General features: G+C 46.4%; 1 protein-coding gene across 2 annotated transcripts; it reads left to right on the top strand.

Moving 5' to 3' along the window:
• Positions 1 to 2,247: 2,247 nt before the first annotated feature.
• On the top strand, positions 2,248 to 19,689 carry LOC114050493 (CKLF-like MARVEL transmembrane domain-containing protein 6). Of its 2 annotated transcripts, none has more exons than XM_027872238.1 (4): positions 2,248 to 2,478; positions 13,882 to 14,058; positions 15,894 to 15,992; positions 17,797 to 19,689. In XM_027872238.1, exons 1-4 carry the CDS (start codon positions 2,344 to 2,346, stop codon positions 17,926 to 17,928), a joined length of 543 nt encoding a protein of 180 aa, XP_027728039.1. In that variant the 5' UTR covers positions 2,248 to 2,343; the 3' UTR covers positions 17,929 to 19,689. The 2 variants fall into 2 exon arrangements, with proteins under 2 accessions (XP_027728039.1, XP_027728041.1); XM_027872240.1 differs by lacking the exon at positions 2,248 to 2,478 and adding an exon at positions 2,936 to 3,037.
• Positions 19,690 to 19,965: the final 276 nt, after the last annotated feature.

Genomic DNA, 19,965 nt, shown 5'->3' with positions numbered 1-19,965 from the left:
GGTCAGCCCTAGGCAATTCATTGGCCTGGGAACTGAGACCTGGGCAGCTTCAGTCCGTTCTTAATCAACTGTGTTTGTCACTTGCTAGCTGTGTGACTCTGAGCAAGTCACTTAACTCTGTTTGCCTCAGTTTCCTCATCTGTAAAATGAGCTGGAGAAGGAAATGGTAAACCAGTCCAGTATCTTTGCCAAGAAAACCTCAAATGGGGTTATGAAGAGTTAGATATGCCTGAAAAATGACTGAACAACAGAAATGCTGATGACAGATTTATCTACCCATATCCCTCAGAGGAGAGAAAGCCTTTCCGTTTTAGCATCGTCTCACTGGACACCATTCCTAGAGCCAAACCAAGAGTAGAGGGAGATCCAAGGAGAGCAGCTGAAGAGAGTGGACTGGTGAAGCCTACTAAGCCCTTTTCCATTCTACAACTGTAGCCAAAGAGGCTACTGTTCCATATGTGGTGCCAGGTACAGAACATATGCATTGCTCCCCAGTCTCTCCAAGGCACCTCCAATTTATTCTCCCTTCCACATCGGGCATTTGCATCAGCCACGCCCGCTGGTGTAGTCTGTGCATGAGCATATTACACCTGCTACACCGAGCCAGGATCCTTGTTACAATGTTAGATTTCATTCATTCATTTATTCATTCATTCACTTATCTATATTCAAGCAGTCTGTCCAAAGAATTCTGAACTTGGCATTCTTCAGAACCCCGAGAGGCAGAAAGCACAGGGTGAGACTGAGAAGGATCAGTTAGACACAGGTAGAAAGGGAGCGAGGAGGGAGCCAAGAGATATTGAAGAGGATGAAGAGTGGGAAAAGTCCCCGGCGTTTGCACAGATAAGGAGGTCGATATCCTTGGGGACAGGGCGCGAGTGAGAGGCTTCTGCAGCCAGGTTGGCAGGGATTGAGAAATAAGCGAGCGAGTGCAGAGTGTAGACTATTCTTTCTAGATGTTTGTCAGCGTAGGGGAAAGGCCATGGGACAACGGCGGGAGGGAACGGCAGAGCTGAATGGACAACCACGGGCTTGGACACACACAGCGGGGTTTGTGGGAGGCTGGGTAAGTTCCAGTGGGCGAGAAAGGAGGTGAGCGAGCGAGTCAAGGTGGAGATGAGCTTCTGGGTGAGTCCAAAGTCTCCTTGCCTTTGCCAAGGAGAAATGCCTTCTGTTCCCCCTGCCCCTCCCTCTCCCCCTCCTCCTCACTCCTCCTCCCCTCCCCCCTCCTCCCCCTTCCCCTCTCCTCCTCACTCCTCCTCCCCTCCCCCCTCCCCCCTCCTCCCCCTTCCCCTTCCCCTCTCCTCCTCCTCCTCCTCCTCCTCCTATTCCGGGACTGCAGTGAATGGAGGAATGAGAACCCCAGAACGTCTTCAGAGCTCAGGCTCGGCCCTGGTCAATCCCCAGGTCCGGGGTCTGCCTCTTATAGGGTTTTGTGTCCCCAGGCTTGTAGCCACCTCATAAGTGTCTGTTGGATTGAAGTGGATCAGACAGAGGGAAGGGAGGAGAAAGGGGAGGGACCGGAGCACCAAGAAAGTGTGTCCCCCTCAGACTCTCAGTTCGCGCGTCCGTAAGATGGGACCGTTTCTAGAGGTTCTCCAAGGTCCCTTCCGGCCCTCTTCACGGCTGGGGGAGGGTCTCCTTAGAAGACGGATGGGACGTCTTAGGGGGAGGAGGAGGGTAGGCAAAGGCGCTGGGATCCGTCAGGATTTAACTCAAAGCGCTCCAACAACCCCAAGGCTTGGGGGCGGGTCGCCAGTGGTTAAGGGGGCGGGGTCTATAGGCCAAGCCCCGGTATGAAATGGGGCGGGGCCTGCGGGACCCTGGGCTGGGAAGATAAGGAAGGGGCGGAGTCTCCAGGCAGTGACGCTCAGGAGATGAGACGAGAGGAGCTATGGCGGCCTCAGCGGGACGGGAGAAGAGCAGGGGCGGAGCCTCGGATCTGGGCAGAACAGGGGATACGGAGAAGGGGGAAGGGTAGTGCTTTTGAACTGTGTGGGGCCAAAGGGGCGGGACCTCCGGACAGAAAAGCGCGGGTTAAGATGTTCTCGGAGGGGGCGTGGCTTTCCTGAGGAAGGCGAAGGGCAGGGACAGTGGGCGGGGCTTCCAGGTTGTGGGGGCGCGGGGCGGGGCGATGTGTGGGCGGGGCTTCGTGTCCTGGGGGCGGGGCCCGTTCCCCAGCGCCGGACGTCGCGTGCGGCGCTCCTTCAGTCTACGGCGGCGTGAGCCGGGTCCGGTTGAGGGGCGGCCGCTCTCCGCGCTCTTGTTGGCTGAGAGGCTCCAGCTCGGGGCCCCCTAGTCCCGCCTCGGCCCCGTCGGCTCCCTCCCGTCCCGCCGCCGGCCATGGACAACGGAGACGTGTACAACCCCACCACGGAGGGTGTCCCGGCCTCCGCGAACGGCCCCGGGCGCAGCTCCTGCAGCTTCTCCCTGACCCGGCCCAGCCGGCTCCGGGCCCCCGTCAAGCTGGCCGAGCTGGTGAGGTGGCGGGGGGAGGCAGGCGGGGTCCCCATCTCCCCCCTCCGCGCCCCGGGCCCACTCCCGGCGTGCCGTCCCTTCCTTCGCCCTCAGCCTGCAGCCCCGGCCTTCCCTCCGCTTCCCCTCCCCCACCTCGTTGGATGGCGGCGCTTCCTGGAGAAACCCCCCCCTGATTTTCACCCCGCCCCGCGAAGAGGGAGGGGTCACGGGTGGAAGTTTAAGGAAGTGACCCCCTCCCCAACCGCCTCACCCCGCCCTTGCGGGTCCTAAAGGGAAGTTTCGGGCCTCGGGATTTTAGAATCGGAAGAGACTTGGGGGGGGGGGGTGGCGTGGATCAGAACTGGAGTGAGCCTGGGGAAGCAGCCCCAGGGGGCTGGAGTGACCATGGCGGTCACCCGAGAGCCGGCCTCCGAAGCCAGGGACCCTAGACAGCTCGTCAGAATCATAGCGAGCCTGGCCCCGCATTTTACACATGAGGAAGGGGAAAGTCCTCGCCCCTGGGGCTGGGGGCGGTCGCCTTCAGATGGGCAGTTTCCCAGGCCTGGCTCCGGGGACTTGGGTTAGTACGTGTCCACCCCACCCCCCTTCATCAGTTTGCTCCCCCAGCCCCTGGCATGTTTTAGATCCTGAGCATTCATTCCCAGGGCGAGGGTGGGTTGAGAGGGCACCCACACAAGACTGTTGGTGACCTAAGAGCTGAAGATCCGGTTGAACGTGTTCAAGAAGTGGTAGGATAAGGGAGAGTTGGGTTATTTTCATGCCGTTTAGCTCACTCCTCTCATCGGGGACCTTCCTCTGGCCATTAATCATGGAGTCCGGGTGTCCTGAGAATGGAAAGCCCTGTTCATGAGCTTGGGACTTTTCCCTGGCCCTTGTTTACCTCCTATAGCAGTGAAGGCTTTTTATTTACCTCATTGCAAATGTTAGGATATCACACGATACAGATTCTACGAATCTGCCAGGGTTTTCCTAGTATCTTTTAAATTATTAGCTCAATTTGTAGCATTTGGACCTCAAAACTCCATAAAACTTAATAAGGATAACTGACCTTTAGGTAAAACTCTAAAGTTTGCATTTAACCTATGCCTCAGTTTTACGCTGAAACCACCTGGGAGGTTGTCAATCCAGATATACGTATTTGTTGATGCTCAGAGAGGCAGGCATTTGCCCGCGGTAACACAGCTAGTTGGTCTCTCACTTGGAATTGGGAAGATCCGAGTTCAAATTCCACCTCAGAGACTTAAGAATTAACAAGGGGTTGGGAATATAAAGACAAAAATGGAATGATTTCTCAAGAAGATTCAGTTTTATCATAAGAAACAGTATGATGCCCAGATGTGTATGTCTGTGTGTATTAGGGAATGGCTAGCAACGTGGGGGTGAAGATAGCAGCTCGTGGGAGCTGAGATTTGAAAGAGGCCAGGGCTGGGTTTTAAGATAATGGAGGTCAGGAGAGAGAGCATTCTGGGCATGGGCCTGTGAATGCTGTGCAGGAGGGACAGTGAGAAGGGCGTTTCTTTAGGTGGCAGTGGATGAAAACGTGCTACTTTGCAATAACTCTGGGCAGGTAAACTGGAGCCAGCTTGTTAACAGAAGTTGGAATTTTATCCTCATGCATTAGAGAGCCATTAGAGCTGCTTCAGCTGCAGAGAGAAAAGAAGCACCCCACCCAGGTGAAGGGGGCTTGAACTAGGGGGTGGAAAATCCTTTGGATTTAAAACTGACTTTTACTTCTTTCTTGCCTCATTGCTTTTCTTATCCTCTTTCTAAAAATTGGTGGGCACCCCCCCCCCCCATTGCTTCAGAAGTGGTGAACTTAACTATTTCTAACTGAAATTTCTTCATCATCTTTAAGAATTGAACATAACCAGTGATTGTTGATAGTCATTACCTTTTTTGGCTCTATTTTGGTTTTGAAATAGTTGTCTACATATTCTTCATTCTCTCAGAAAAATTGGGGCAAAAGGGGGCCAGGCTGGAATATTTCAGGCTTTCTCACTTTTTTTTTTTTAATTAAGAAACACAGTTGCTCTCCACACTGGGGTGACATACTTTGTTTCGATTTCATTTTTCTCCTGGAATTTTTGTGCTTGGTTTAGCTTTGTCCTTGATGTTTTTTATAACATTGTATCATTATCTCTTCCTTGTGTATTCTAAGACATCCTACAAAAGCCTCAGTTGTATACCATTTATAAAGGATAGGAAATAAAAGGCATGATACCTGACTTAATAGACCTGTAGCACTGCAGAGCTCATGCAGAGAAAACAGGGCTCCTAATGTGGATCAGAAGAGGAGTATTTCCTTTTTAATTGGAATTATTTAAACCTAGCATGGTGCAGGACAAAGGCTCTGCCTTTTAATCCTGGGTCTCTACCAGTTACTGCTGACGTTTTTAAAAAATGGTATCTTGTCTATCAACTTAATTACCAATTATTCCTTCTGTACCCAGTGAGGAATCTCTTAAAACAAGGATTTTAAAAAGAAGAAAACAATCTAGCAAAAATTTGCCAACAGGTCTCCTCAGTCTGATCCTATCAGAATAGTCTATATGATAATATATTCTACACCCACTCCAGTCCTGTCTCTATGCAAAGAGAGGGCACCTGTCCTTGAACACTTATGTGACCGTAACTTGCTGGGGCTTTAGCTCTATCGTTCTCTATCTATGTCAGTTCAGATTACTAGTAGGGCAGATATGTGATGTAGCAGACTATGAAGGAGTCATGGTCGGGAAATCCTGAGTTCACATCTAGCCTTAGACACTTAGTAAATGTGACACTGGGCAACTGGGCAAGTCACTTAACTTCTGTCTGCATCAGTTTCCTCTGCGGAATAATAATAGCACCTCCCTCCCAGGGTGGTGAGGATCAAATAAGGTCATATTTGTAAAGTGATTGGCAAACTTTAGAGAACTATGTAAAGTCTAGCTATTATTTTTACTGTCAGTTTGGATACAGATAGCTGAAGGTTTGAAAACAAGTCAGGGAAAGGGAAAGAAGAGTTTGGAGTGTATGATGATTCTAAAGCTAGCTAGAAAGTGACAGGTCACACCAGGATTGGAATCTTGTTCTTCTGACTCTTGGTCCCTAGCCCTTTCTACTAAATATCGTGCTTCATGTACCACCTGCATCTGGGTGATGCAGTGCACAGAGTGGTGGGCTTGGAGGCAGGAAGAACTGAGTTCAAATCCAGCATCAGTTACTAGCTGTGTGACTGGGCGAGTCACTTAACCCTTTTTGTCTCAGTTTCCTCATTTGGAATATGAGCTGGAGAAGAAAATGGCAAACCACTCCAGTATCTCTGCCAAGAAAACCCCAAATAGTGTCACAAAAAGTAAGACCCAACTGAAAAATGACTAAATAAGTAAAAAGATACCACCTGCAACTGCTTTTTCCTTTTGAAGCTAAGCCTCCAAATGTAGGCAAGGATGAGAACTTGATTTCCCAGGGCAAACATTCAGATAAGCTTCAGGCGACTGCTCTGTCCCAGAAATGTTGTACATGTGTGTTGGGAATTTTTTTAAAGGAGTTTTTTTTTTGTTTGTTTGTTTTATTTTGTTTGAGGGGAGAAGCTCCTAGTGCTCAGGTTTGCAGTTTGGTTTGTGTAAGCTAGTAAATGAATTATAGTGCAGTGAGCTCAAGATATTTATGATATACTTGTCAACAGACTCTACATTGTGATGCCGTACCAGTTGAGTGTCCTGTTTGCACAGTGCCATCATTGTAGTCACTGTCCAGTTAAGCCATTTGCTTTAGGATTCCCCGGTGATATCACTTTATTAACTGAGAAGCAATGCTGCTGTTCTATAATAAAGTAGACTTTTGGGCCCCAGCTGAATATTAAGTAGCTGCTTTATTACTGCCACCGTTTTAACTTGAGAGTGTGCGTGCACTGATGTGAAGTGCTGTGTGAGTGTTGGTGACACTGCCCTACGTGCCTAGCCAGGGCAAGTGATTTTTGAGGAGATGGTTAGTACGGTCATTAGGTTTTGGGTGTGGAGCCCATAGTATATCTTACCCCTCTTCTTGCCGACAATGCCCATTTTACTTTTTACTTCATGGGATCATAGTTTTAGAAATGCGAGAGTCAGAAGAGCGTCATCAGCCTTCGTTCCCTCCCAGAGCAGGCTCGTCCTTTGTTCACCAGTAAGCGCTCCTGCCCTCTCCTGTGTCCCTGCAGCCACCTCTGGTCCTCTTCTCTCTCCTCACTTAGACTTGATATCAACCACCTTCTCTTCGCCTCTGGTCTGTTGCTCTAATCCACCCTTCAAACTACAGCTGAGGCAGTTTTCCAAAGCTTGGGCTCTGATTGTCCTTCCTTTCCTCAAGTCTTTGGGTGCTTCTGATTGCTGGCAGAATGCAGTACAAGCCCCAGATCCCAGCATTCAGTGCTTGATACAAGCTGCTTCCCTTAGGTAGTCTAGGTTCCAGCAAACTGGACTGTTGGCTGTTCTTGAAGCACCTTCCTGGCATCAGGATTGCATTCCCTCTGTGCAGATGACCCCTTCATCTCAGACTGGATGGCACGTGGCGTGTCACACAGCAGGGTCAAACCAGAACCTCTCTGTTCCTATCAAGGTCACTCATCTGCCAGGGTCTGACCATGCTGCCCCCCTGCTCGCTGAGGTCCAGTGGCCCTGCTTACCTCCAGGATTGAATGGAGAGTCCTTCCTAACCTGGCTCCTTCCTGCCTTCCCATGAACCCTAGAAGCCAGCTTTTTGGCCCTACTTTGTGTTCCCCAAACACAACCCTCCATTTCCTGTCTGTGCTTCCAGGCTGAAACTGCTCTGGACCCCTCGCTGTCACCTCTTCATTTTCCTTGTTTCCTTGAAGGCTTGGCTCACATCTCACCTTCAAGAGATCTTTCCTGGGCCCCTCTCTTTCCTCTCTGGGATCACCTAGCTGGGGCGAGGACTGTGTGTGCCTTTCTTTGCCTTCCCAGCACTCAACACAGTTCTGGGCCCAGAGCTCACACTTAATGAATATGTCTGCCTGCTGGCCCCTTTTCTCTGGTCCTAGAATAGGCTCCCATCTCTGTCTGTGAAAGTTGTTTCCTTCAAGGCCCAGTTTAGTTTCTGTCTCTCCTCCATTGGCGAGTGTGTCTCAGTTTCTCTGAGTGCTTTGCCCTGATGTCTCCTGTGCCTTGGGTCTGAATCATTTGGGCACACATCTCTTCCTCCCGTTGGATTAGCAGGGATGTGTCATATCTAGCCTTAGTCCCTTGTAATTATAGGCTTGTAACAGACATTTGGAATTGAATGTCTTTTACAGAGTTGAAACAGTGGTGGAAGAAACATTGGGATAGGAGGAGCTCTGGCTTCTAGCTTTGGTTCCCCTACTAGCCAGGCTGCTTAGCACAGGACCTGCTGCTTTTCTGTTGTTCAGTCGTGTCTGACCCTTTGAGACCCTGTGATGATAGCAGGCCAATACTGTCCGTGGGGTTTTCTTGGCAAAGATACTGGAGTGCTCTGCCATTTCCTTCTCCGGTGGATTAAGGCAAACAGGTTAAATGACTTGCCCAAGGTCACACAGCTAGTAAGCATCTGAGGCCAGATTTGAACTCAGGTCTTCCTGGTGCTAGTAGGAGCTTAATACATGTGGATTAGATTGAGGAACTTTGGGCAAAGTCACTTTACCTTTCGTGACCTCAGATTCCCCATTTGTAAAATGGAGGCTGAATGACATAATTTCTGAGACCCTTTCTAACTTAAAGAAAAACCAAACTTATTCAGTGAACTAATTTCTAGAATTTTAGAACTAGGACCTTACAAATAAAGGTAATAAATGATTCACATTTATAAAGCACTTAGAGTTTTATGTAGTGTATCATTTGATGCTCACATCAACACTGGGAGGTGGATGTTATTATCCTCATTTTCCAGAAGGAAACTGAGACTCAGAGTAACTGCCCAGGGTCACACAGCTAGAAGTAAAGGCAGTATTTGAACCTCGATCATCCTGACCTTAAGACCACTGTCCTGTCCCCAGTATTTATTAAGTGATTTGGAACATGTGTTCTAGTCTTTTAAAATATTTTATTTAAAAGTATCGCTAAAATTGACAAGGAATTTCAACTTTGTTTTTCTATCTCATTCATTTAACTTCTGACTATATCTCTTTTCCTTTTCCCAGTAAACCGTCCTTTGTAACCAAATTTTTAAAAAGTAGGAAAGAAGTTCAGCAAAGCCATCTAACACCCAGATGAAGTCTATGCAGTCTGTGCAGTTTATGCGGTATTCCAACCTCATTATTTCCCTCCCTCTGCCGTGAAAGGGGAAGGGACCTTGGCATTTTCAGCTTTTCTCTACCTTCAGGCTTGATCATCATAATTAACCAAATTTAAAAATAAAAATCTCACAGGAACTGAATAGGGAGACTGAGGGGGTGAGGGGCAGTATTCTATAGGCTTCTGTTTCCTTAAATAAGGATGGGAGGAAGTCATCTCTAAAGTCTCTGAAATTTGCCCTCATTATTTCATTGTATTCCCAGGTAATCGTGGTAAGCCATGCCGGAAGTTGTTTGTGGAGACGCCAGATTATTTTATTGGCATCTAATTAGTATTAGCTCTTGATGCTATGGAGCATAAGGCTGGCCAGGCTGAATTCATGGTGGTTGTTCCCTTGAAGGTCATCAGTGACCTCCTTTCTTGGTAAATACGATGGCCTTTCCTCTAAGCAAGTCTGCTTTGGTCTCCTCTGACTTCTGTTTTTTCTCTTTCCTGTCTCTTTGTCCCTCTACCCCCTCCCGGACAGCCCTCCTTTATAAAGAGGAAGAAAAAGAAAACCCTTGCAAGACCAACCAAGCTGTCACACAGTCGGAGGGGAGGCCCATCATGTGACGCTCTGCCCAGGTTTCCCCTCCTTCTGTACAGAAGGAGGGGAAGGTGTTTCCTCAACTGCCCTCTTTGGGGCTGAGCTTGGGCATTGTGCTTTCACAGCCTCCAGTTTCAATTGTTTTGTCGTTGTTTCCATTTATATTGTAAAGTCATCGTGTCTCTTTTTTTCTTGGTTCAGATGACTCTGCTCTGTACCAGCTCGTGTAAGTCTTTCTACACTTCTCTGTATTCTTACATCATAGTATTACATTATGCTGTGTATCACAATTTGTTTAGCTGTTCCCCAGTCAATGAGTGATGCGCCCCAGAAGCCCATCTGGCACAGGCAGGACTTTGGCTTCTCCCACGATCTCGGGGGAAGGCCCCTGGCAAGTCCTGCCCCAATGGACCCCTTCCAAATCTGACCCAGTAACAAACCCACTGGAGGGCCCATCCACCTTCCTTGTCTTGTTTGTCGTCAGACCGGCTGGTTGGTCACCAGCGGATGGGCGTTTTTAGCCACTGGAACAAGATAAGAGTTGTAATTTGCATTTGTTGGGAGTAGCCCTAGCAATAAAATAGATCTTCAAAGTATGAATTAAATGGAAGTTTATGGACTAACTTTGAAATTTAATTGCTGTCTGTAAGATATATATGGTTAAAAAAAATGTTAACCAGTTTCAAACAGCTTGGATTAACTTTTGGAAGGTAACCCATTGTAAATTAGAAGATTCTTATACACACATGCAAATTATAGTCACTGGAGTTCAGGTTTCTTCAAATGTAGAGAAGTTTTATTTAGAAAATTCTCTAGTTATTCAAGCCCAAGACTCCCCCCTTCCCAACCTAGTTCTCTCCAGAAATTATGTCTTCAACATCCTGCTATCCTGAGGCTAAGCAAAAGCTGTCTAACTGAGGAGCTATCAAATGGGTTTGGTCCAGCCCAGCTGTACCACCCTGGTAGCACTATCCTGGGGCCTTCTAATGGACGTCTTCACCATGCTTCGAGTTTCTAGTCCTAGGATACTGTTTTCTGTGGGTTCCTTTGTTACCCACTATTTACCTTCACCTTATGAATGAATATGATGGGTTGGGCTCTCTCCTTCCATCCATTGTTTAGATCATTTTAAGCACTTTCTTTTGTTTGATAAGATCTTGGGGGGATCTCTACTTTCCCACTTCTCTCATTCTGTTCTTTTCAAACATTTAACTGTCTTCAATTAGTTCATAATGGCTGATGCAAACCCAGCTCTTTTCTGAGCACACCCACTGTTGTGTGCTTCTTGGAAAGGTGGTTGAAAAAATGAGCTGTAAAGGGCTGTGGTGGAAGAGGGGGATAGAGATGTGGAGGAGTCTGGGGACACACTAGTGGGGGCAGGCCGAGAACCTTGTGGCCATGAAATGCATATTCTGCTCCCAACTGTGGAGCTTGGAACGATGAGTGTACCGGTTTACGGGGTGGGAGCGCCTTTCCAAGTTCGCCACTTTGGCAGTCCAGGGCATCTGGGTCTTTGAACCTTGCCATGGCTCTGGCTTGGCCTCTTCTCTCTTTTCTGAACCCTTGGTGATCTCTATGCAGATGACTCCCAAATCTCTGTATCAATCAAGCATTTACTAAATTAAAAACTAAACAGCGTCTGCTCTCAAAGAACTTAATTCTGTTGAGGGAGGTGAGAGATAACACCTCTATAATACATTTACGCTAGGTCATTTGGTGAGGAGTCACTAGTAGCTACAGGATTAGAAAATGCTTTCATATATCCTTAACCCTGAGCTCCTGTGCTGTTACCACCTGCTTTGCCAGACCACGTTTCTCCCCGTCACGTAGACATCTCAGGCGCGGTGCATCAGAGTATGGATCCCTCTTCCAAGCTTCCTTTTTTCTGTTGAGGGTGCTAATATGCTTCCATTCACCCAGGTTCAGACCTCTCTACGCCACCTCCGAGTAGGAGTTCTGGCAGCATATGGCCCGGTGGATAGAGCACTGGCCTCGAAGAAGCTCGCCAGCTGGGTGACCTGGACTCGTTCTCTGGGTTCTGCTCACTTCGCTCCCTATCAATTCCCACCACCCCGGGTTCTCTGAAATGGTCTTTCGTCACTCATTAATCTGTTAGATTTCACCTGACACACTTTGTTCAGCCATTCTGCAACTGATGGGTTAGATTCTAGTTCTGTTCTGTTCTGTTCTTTTCTCCCCTTTTAATTCTTGTTCAGGGTCGTGAAGGTTGTTTTGCTTGGGACTGTTTCATCCTTAGTATTTTCCTCCCTCTTACTCCTTCCCCATCCCTGCTTATTTCCTTGTTGAGTTCAGTGTATCCCTATGCCAAACTACGTGTGCATGTATGTGTTCAACTCTTCTTTGTCTGTTTCAGATAAGAGGCTCCTTTGTATGGCCCCCCCCCCACCTCTGTGATTGCATCCTCTTCCCACGGACTCCAGTTCGGAGAAATGGCATCTTCTATGCCTTTGTTTCTTTCTACACTCCTGTGTTCCTTTTACCCTGCCTTCTCTTGCCCCTCTTAAGTCCTCAGAACAGAACCAACCTACCCCCACATCATCTGTTTCTCTTATTTAACTCTATGCCCTTTAAACGGCCACTTTACTTCACCTACTTTACAATGGTAGAACCTAACTATAGAGTACAAGCCCTTTGAATTGCTCAAATCAGTTTCCCTTTCTAGGTTTCTCTTGGCTGTTATGTTTGTATTTCAAAGTTCCTACTCATCAGAAATCCTTGAAAGACCGTTACGATTCTTTTTTTTTTTTAAGTTCTGTAGGATTGTACTCAGCCTTGCAGGTTAAATTATTCTTGGTTGTAACTCACGTGTCTTGTCTTTTGGAATGGTGAATCCCAAGATCTCATTTGTAGTAGAAACTACCTGGTCTTATGTCATCTAAGAAGTGGTTTCTTGGGTGCTCAAGCTATTTCTTTTTGAATGATTTCAGTAATTTTTTCTTTGGCCTGAAAGTCCTGGCTTTGGCTTTGATGTTCCTGAGACTTCCTTTTGAGGTTTCTTTTAGGGGGTAATCAATAGATTCCTTCTCTCTTCACTTTTCTTTCTTTTTTTTCCACTAGGCAATGGGGTTAAGTGACTTGCCCAGGGTCACACAACTAGTGGGTGTTTTGAGTCTGAGGCTGGATTTGAACTCAAGTCCTCCTGAGTCCAGGGCCCGTGCTTGAGCCACCTAGCTGCCCCTCTTCACTTTTCCCTGGGCACTTTTCATTTATAATTTCTTGAAGTCTAGTGTCCAGATCTTTTTTAAAATCATGGTTTTCAGGGATCCAATGATTAAGTTTTCTCTCCTTAACCAGTTTTCCAGGTCATTAAACTGACTGACCTTCTTTGCTGCTTCCTCTACACAGCATTCCTTCTCCAGCCTCCGGGGACCCTCTGCTGGCAATGCCCTCCTCTCTCCCTTCTCCCTCATAGTATCTCTAGTCTCCTTTAAAGCACCTCTGGGTGCCTTTTCTGAGCTTCTCCGTTGTTAAGAGTCTCTTGAAATTTCTTGGTCATTACTCATCCATGTGTATGTCATGACCTTCTAGACTTTTCCAAGGAGAGTCATTTGAGGGGAAGAATGGTAGTTTTTATTTTACTTTTTGGTTTTGGTTTTACATTCCTAGTAGTAATCACTTAAATGTTTGATTTGCATTTGAGTAGAAACACAGCCAACATTTTTCTTTTGAACTATGTCATTCATAATGAATATGATGTAATATAGAAAGGGTTTTCTCTTGGTAAAGGACCAGAGACTAAGCAGGAAGGGAAAAAATAAGTTTCATCTTACACAAAAATAGAATAATGATCATACTGGAAATATTTTTTTTCATTTTACAGTGGAATAGGGAAGAGAAACTTCTAACTACAGATAAAAGAATCTGAAATACTAGATACTTAGTGTTTTAGTGTAGTAGTCATATTTTTGAGATGGTCACTGATGAGTAAGGAAGCACATTTTCAAAACTGCAGTTGTGACTTGAGAGAGCCCCAGAAGCAGGTGGCTTTTTATTTGTTTTCTGGGGTTTTCTATTCACTCTATCCTGTGCTGGTTTGTGACACTTTCACTGAACTCATCCACGGTCTCGATTAGTTTAGGACGAGTAGTTTGCATCTGTGTGTTATGTCCATTAAATGGGAGGAGTTGAGTAGCCTTTGAGCTCCTCAGAGGCAGGACCTTTCTTACTGTCCCCAGTGTTTGGCACTGCCTGGCACCTAGGAGGCACTCGATTAGTACTCGTTCACTCAACCTGCCAGGGTCCTTAGAACTGCAGGCTTTGGTTCTTTTCCAGAGATGCATTCTTTTGTTTGGTCAGGACCTGTGCCTTCAGGATAACTTGGAGGAGCAAGAGAGTGGGGCAATCCACCTTTTCCCCTAAACCCTTTGCAGGGGCCAGATAAATGTGACTTGTGCTTATCTTCCCGTGTTGAGCACAGTGTGACAGCTTCTGCTTTCAGGGCTGTGCCTGGATTTGTTTTGTCTCGCGGCCAGTCTAGTCTTTTGGAGTTAACTGAGGACATTGCGCCCTTTTGCCTTAAATGTCTTGGTTTTCTCTGTGATTCTGACTTTTCCCTCGTCTGGTTTGCAGGTGCTGTCTCTGGCGGCCTTCATCTGTGAGGAGGTTGTGTCCCGCTGCACGCAGTGCGGAGGCCTTTACTTTTTTGAGTTTGTCAGCTGTAGTGCCTTCCTCCTGAGCCTGCTTGTGGTGATTGTCTGCTTCACCAGTTTGTACGACAGGGTGGACCAGAGCAAAGTGAAGAAGTCGGTGAGAGCTCCTGCACCATCTCCTCACCCAGCCCTCAGAGGGACCCTGGCAAAAGCAGTCCCCTAATTAGTGGGTCTTAATTGTTTGATTGATAATAGGCTTTTAGCAATCACTCGAGATTTTTCTACATATTTATCTCCTACCAACCTTTCCCTTTGCCACATAGAATGATAGAAAGAAGATAGAGTGTGAGGGCAGTGTAGGGTTTAAGATGAGAAAGAAAGCGATATACTAAGACAAAAGTGTGTTTATTAATATTTTGATATTTACATGCATTAAATTCAGTAGAAAATTAGAATTGTTGCCTTTGGTACTTTTATGGGGGTTTGTGAGTCCTGTGGCACTCTGGGTCTACTGTGTATGTGGCTGCCATTTTAAGGACAGTCCCTAAAAAGGAACCTTGCCTTAAATGTGTTGTCTTGACATTTTCACCTCTGTAAGAGGTCCATCCATTGGGACATTTTAAATTATCTAAACAGTTGTGGTCTGTCAGCCTTGGGCATCTTCTGCCCTCCTTGAGGGCAGGGGCCATGGTTTCTGGAAGGACAAATGTTACAGCATCCGCCTAGAACATGGTGCTATTCAGGAAAAGATAACTTAGATAAAAATGGTGGTCTTTCAGGAAGAAAAAATCTTGGCTATGTCCTGTTTTCCTTTTCTCTAACAAGATAACCTGTTAAGAGATGCAGCTCTCTGAGGGATTTTTCATCTTAGTAGATACTGAATGTTACCACCAGGGACTAGAACAGCACAGAGAGAAAAGCCAGTGGCTCACAGCCCGAAGGCTTAGAGATTCAGCCTCCCTGGGCTTCGGAGGGAGGCCAAGGCTCTTCCGTAGGCTCCAGCTGCATCCTTATTTGATGGCGTCACACCAATTCTGCTGTGCCTCCAGATTGGCTTCTTTGAAGGGAGATTGAACATTGAACATGAAGACTGAATTTCCTCTTAAGCTGATTGTATGTGTCAGAGATTATGCCCTTAGGGAGTTACTTTGCAAAATGACAAAGCATTATTAAAAGGAAAAGGTAGCTTTTATTATGTAATGAGAGACAAGTCGATTTAAAAACCTCCTCCAGGTGGGTAGGCAGGTGATCTAGCCCTGGTAGTTTGGAATTGCCATTTTAGATGATGTGAAGGCCACCGATTGCATTGGTAGGAATAGAAGTGGTGCTTCCTCACCTATTCGGGCTTGATCAAAAAACAAACAAGCCCCAACACAGTTAATAATTCCTTTTTTATTAAGAAACCAACAGAAATGATGAAGAGGAGGAGCTTAGGATAAAAATGGAGAAGGAAAGATCTTCTAAATGGAAAGACAACATGTCGTGCAGGCCTCCCGAGGCCTTTGGAAGTTACCCGTTGAGTTACGGTGTACTGGGGGTGGGAAGCTGGTAGTGTGTAATAGAGTCATGGATCCCTGTTCCGTTCTGCTTCATCTATGGAAATGCCCACATGGTTGGTGTTTATTACGTTTTGAATAAAAATAATTTTTTAAAAGAAAAATCTGCCCTTCCAAGGAAGCGTTAGCATAAAGTGCTGGGCACCCGGGGGGGTGGCGGTTCCCCTTTGCTTGTAGCTCAGCAGGGTTCAGTTGCTTCAGCTTCCAGGCATGAGCTGAATACCTGGGGAGAAACCTAGCAAAAGGACCAGTCCCTGGGGAATAAACCCAGTCTAAAAGTTGAGTAAAGCTGTGGGTAGGCTGAAGATTGGATCATTCCCCCAAGAGAAAACGTTTACTCCTCACTTTGTGGGGTTTGTTTTTTGTTAGACAAATATTGAACTTGACTTTTCTGAATGCTCACCTTGGTCTCTTTCCCTTTGTCTGTGGACCCCAGGACTTCTATATCACTTTGATAACTGGATTGATGTTTTTGATAGCGTCAGTAACCTTTGCTTGCACCAGTGATGGGACCTCACCCGAAACCGCTGCAGTTGTAAGTAGATGTATCTTCTCCCTTGTCTTCTTTTCCTAATGAACTTCTTTCCAGTTTTTTTTTGTCTCTTTTAGAAGTTCTTTTATCCAAACTGAATTCCTACAATTAGCTTTTTAAACAGTCCAGCAAAAGACAGAAAGGAAAGTCAGTGCTTTGCCTTCGTCTCCTGGACTGTGTGATTATCAGCATCATGGCGTCTGGGGAGATGTTGTTGAGCTAAATCTCGGAGCTCTCTGTAGGATCCCCTGTTTCCTCTGGTGATGGACTGCTTGAGGCTCTGTCAGTAAAGCCAGCCTTAGGCAAGTGTGTTAGTAGTGGGGCCATTTCACTTTTCTCTTCTTTTGAATCCTTATCCTGCGCCAGCTGCTGCCTGGCTCCTCCCAGCCCTGAGGAACCTTCTCTGCCCCTATTCCTAAGCACTGCTGGCAGGCTTCTTGCCTCCAATGGGTCCTCGTGGTTGGTCAGTCTTTTTTCCCCTCTCTTAGCGATTTGCTGCCCCATTGTCGATGGCCACGCTGACATTTTTCACCCTCTTCAAGCTCTCAGCTTCCCCTGCTCTCCCTCTCAGCAGAAAACTCTGCCTTCCTGATCTGTTGACAAGAGTGTCCCTCCCCTCAAAACTTCTTAAAACCTCTTCCATGCTTTCACTCTCAGAAGAAGAGATGGCTTTCCCTCTGCCCTCACTTACCATTACAGCTTCAAGGTTCTGTTCCATCTTGATGTTCCCAGCACAGCACAGTGAGTGGTTTTTGAATAATTGAAAGCTGTGGTACTAGCTGAGTACAGGAGAGATACCAATGGGGGAGGACATCACTTTATTTTATCTGTTTTTGGAGACAGTTTTGAGCAGAGACGTGGCAGGAAACGATTGTTTTACTTTAATGACAAGGCCAGGTTGATAATGTTGAAAATTCAGGTCATCTCTTCATTGACTACAAACATTTGGCCGCACGGACCTTGTCCAGCGCTGTGCCTCATGTCTGTTTTCCTGTTTTCAGTGGACACTCTACTCTGTATAAAATTCTTGTTGGTTTTTGTCCTCATTGGATTTTCTCTTATTGCTTGGACTATTAGGCTCAGAAATGAAACTGAATTGTTGGGCCTGTGGATATGAGCTTATAGCTTCATTTTTACTAACTTAGAACTGAAATTTAGCATTTCCTTCAGTTATTTGAAAACATTCTTCTCAGATGGGTGCATTGGCTTCACCCTGTGACCAAAGGGGCTCATGAGATTAAAAGGGTGAAGATTGGCTTAAAGGTGAAGTTCTTTCCAGGACTAGTAGGTGTTTTTTCATTCTCAGGCATAACCTATTGGAGATTCCAAAGATCCCTCCTTGGGTCCTATTTGCTGCTCAGCTCTGTGTCCCCTCAGGAGCCCTGCCCAGGTGCCCCTGCCAGTGGCTGGACGATTTTCAACAAGAACAAAAAGAGTTTGGTATTTGGTTATAGAAGTGAACAAACTAAAACCAACGAGCTGTTGGCTGTTTCGGCAGCTTAGTTGTGCCGCCGGCAGGCTGCTGGACAGACATAGCGTCCAGAAGACTTGGGCTTTTCTAGCTCTGTGGCCCCAGGCATGTGTCTCAGCTTTCGACTCTTAGCTTCCTCACCTGTAAAAGGAGGATAATCATGGCCCCCATCTTCTAGGGTTGTTGTGGAGATTACATGAGATAACATTTGTGAAGAGTGTTATGTCAATGCTATCATTGTGGTTAGATTGACGTTGTCAAATTCAACTTGTAATTCAAAGTCATCGTTGATGCAGGTGTGTGGATTTGAATTAACTTGCTCTTTTTATTTTTTAGGTATTTGGATTTTTGGCGAGCATTGTATTCCTAATTGATTTTGGTTTACTGAAGTTTGAAAATGTTCAGAAGTCCCAGACGAGGAAACCTGAAGTCCCCCAAACCACTCTTACCCAGCCACTGAATGGCTAGGAGAACAGTAGAGAAGGCAGGAACCAGAGGATAAGCAAGCCGGGTGGAGAGTGCTTATAAAATACAGACTTGGACTCTATTAAGACCAGCTGTCTGTGTTTACTCACTGCGGGGAGGGGATGAGGATGCACTTTGTTAAGCCAGCATTTTGCTCAGAGCTCTGTTCAGGTTGCTTTTTTCCCAACTACTGCTAAAGTGTGTTCCTTAATGAAATTTCTTGTTGCTATTTTTTTCTTTAAAACCCATTTCCATCAAGTGACGAACCTTTCTGTGATACTGTGACAAGATCACCTTGACTGTGTTGGCTTTCAAATAGCACTGTGTGTTCGTATAAATGGTATGAAATGTTCATCTGATTGACCTTTGCTCTTATTGAATTAATTTGCTTATTTGAAATTTGGGGGGAGATTTCAAAAAAGAAAAAACCTAAACATTGAGTGACTGAATTTTACCTTATTGAATATTATTTAACCTATTTAAAAGGGGAAAAAGTGTTCAACTTTTCAGATACAGGAGTCTCGTTTTTCTCATCTCATATCATACCTAGGTGCAATTGCAGCTCAGCCATGAAGCAGAATAAATCATTCTTTTTCAAATATCCCATCCCCACCTTGGAGGGTCTTTGGCTTGCCCGCTATAAATGACTTTCTGATTGAGGCTGGGTTTGTATGTGTGGCTTTAAACAACTGTGATAGCCTCTAGTCCATAGTAGAGTTTGGGTGGAAGCTAGCTGCCAGATTGTTAGCTTGTGAGGTGAAAGCTGTCACCTGGTAAGCAAGAAGAGACATTGACCCACCTCCTGTCCTGATCAGAAAAGGGGAGCTCCCTCCATTATCCGCAAGGCTGAACATGGCAGCGCCATAATAGTAGATTTGGCATTGTTGGGTTTCCCAGGCATGCCAAGGTACAAGGCCGGGCCGCCAGGTGGCCATTGTCCTCTCCCTTTTTTCAGTACTGCCTAATTAAGTTGTTTATATGGAGAGCTGCTGGAATGCAGTAGCATCTATTTGGGACGAACTGGAACAAGGAACTTTAGCTGCCACCACCTTTAGAGGGAAATCCCAGAGAAGGAAACTCCCTCTGCCAAAGCAGGTACAGACTTCCTTGTGGTCTGAGATAGCGAGCTGCATGGATTCTGAAGAATTGAAGCTATTTACCCAGGGCCGCATGCCCAGTACATGGCTGAGGGGGGCCTTCGACCCAGCCTGGCTCTGACCTTTACACCATGGCTGCCGCTTTGGGCACAAATACTGTTTCTGTATGTGTTGTTTCTGACCCTACAGAATTGGGGGCCAAGTGCCCTTTAACCACCTTGATTGGTGGTTGCATGGACAGGCTTGTCAGGTGCCTGAAGGGGGTGGCTATGGGTGTGAGGGAGAGAAGGCCTGAGATGGAGGGAGGGCTGCCAGGTTTATCCTTGCCTTGCAGTGACTTCCATCTAGTTGTGACCCTGCTCAGGATTAGACAAGGCAGTCTGGAGTTGAGAGGCATTGCTTTGTGGACTTGCCTTCTCTCCGAGTGAGTCGGGGATAGCTTTCCTCTTTGAGAACTCGGATGCCAGATCTCCACTCTGCTGAGTTCTAGGTTTAAGTTACAGATTCACTCACTTTCATTGGAAGATTGTATTGTGCTATGAGAGGTGGGGCTGTGTCATTATGGAATGTTCTGGAACCTCCTATGTTCTCTGTATAATACTGCTTGTTGTAATGCTTTTCCATTAATATGTAAATCTTGAATATAAAAATAGATTTTTCTTATTAATTCCTGTGGATTAATTTGTGGCCTATGTATCAATGCTAGAATGAGTTCAGCTGGTACTACTGTTTACTCAGCTCCTCACTGTTGCCTTAGGAGTTGGTATTTCCCTGTGGAAAAGGGACAGTGGAACCTGGACAGTTTTGCCTGTTCATACCTGTGCCCCACCCCACCACACTCTTCATCCCCCGGCATCCCCATCACACACTGGTTTTCTCATTGGGTTTTACTAAAGAGCCTGGGTACAGTGCTTTTGCCCACCGAAAAAGCCTGGTTTGCCAT

Source organism: Vombatus ursinus, unplaced genomic scaffold, assembly GCF_900497805.2.
Source record: "Vombatus ursinus unplaced genomic scaffold, bare-nosed wombat genome assembly UNPS02014799.1, whole genome shotgun sequence".
Taxonomy (NCBI): Eukaryota; Metazoa; Chordata; class Mammalia; order Diprotodontia; family Vombatidae; genus Vombatus; species Vombatus ursinus.
This window is presented reverse-complemented; position numbering and strand designations above follow the sequence as displayed.

What these genes read in the sequence shown, in the direction of transcription:
- LOC114050493 (XM_027872238.1), top strand. Translation starts at nt 2,344, where the DNA reads ATGGACAACGGAGACGTGTACAACCCCACCACGGAGGGTGTCCCGGCC. An exon ending in AGAGCAAAGTGAAGAAGTCG is followed by an intron (nt 14,059 to 15,893) that starts GTGAGAGCTCCT and finishes TGTGGACCCCAG; the next exon opens with GACTTCTATATCACTTTGAT. An exon ending in CACCCGAAACCGCTGCAGTT is followed by an intron (nt 15,993 to 17,796) that starts GTAAGTAGATGT and finishes TTTATTTTTTAG; the next exon opens with GTATTTGGATTTTTGGCGAG.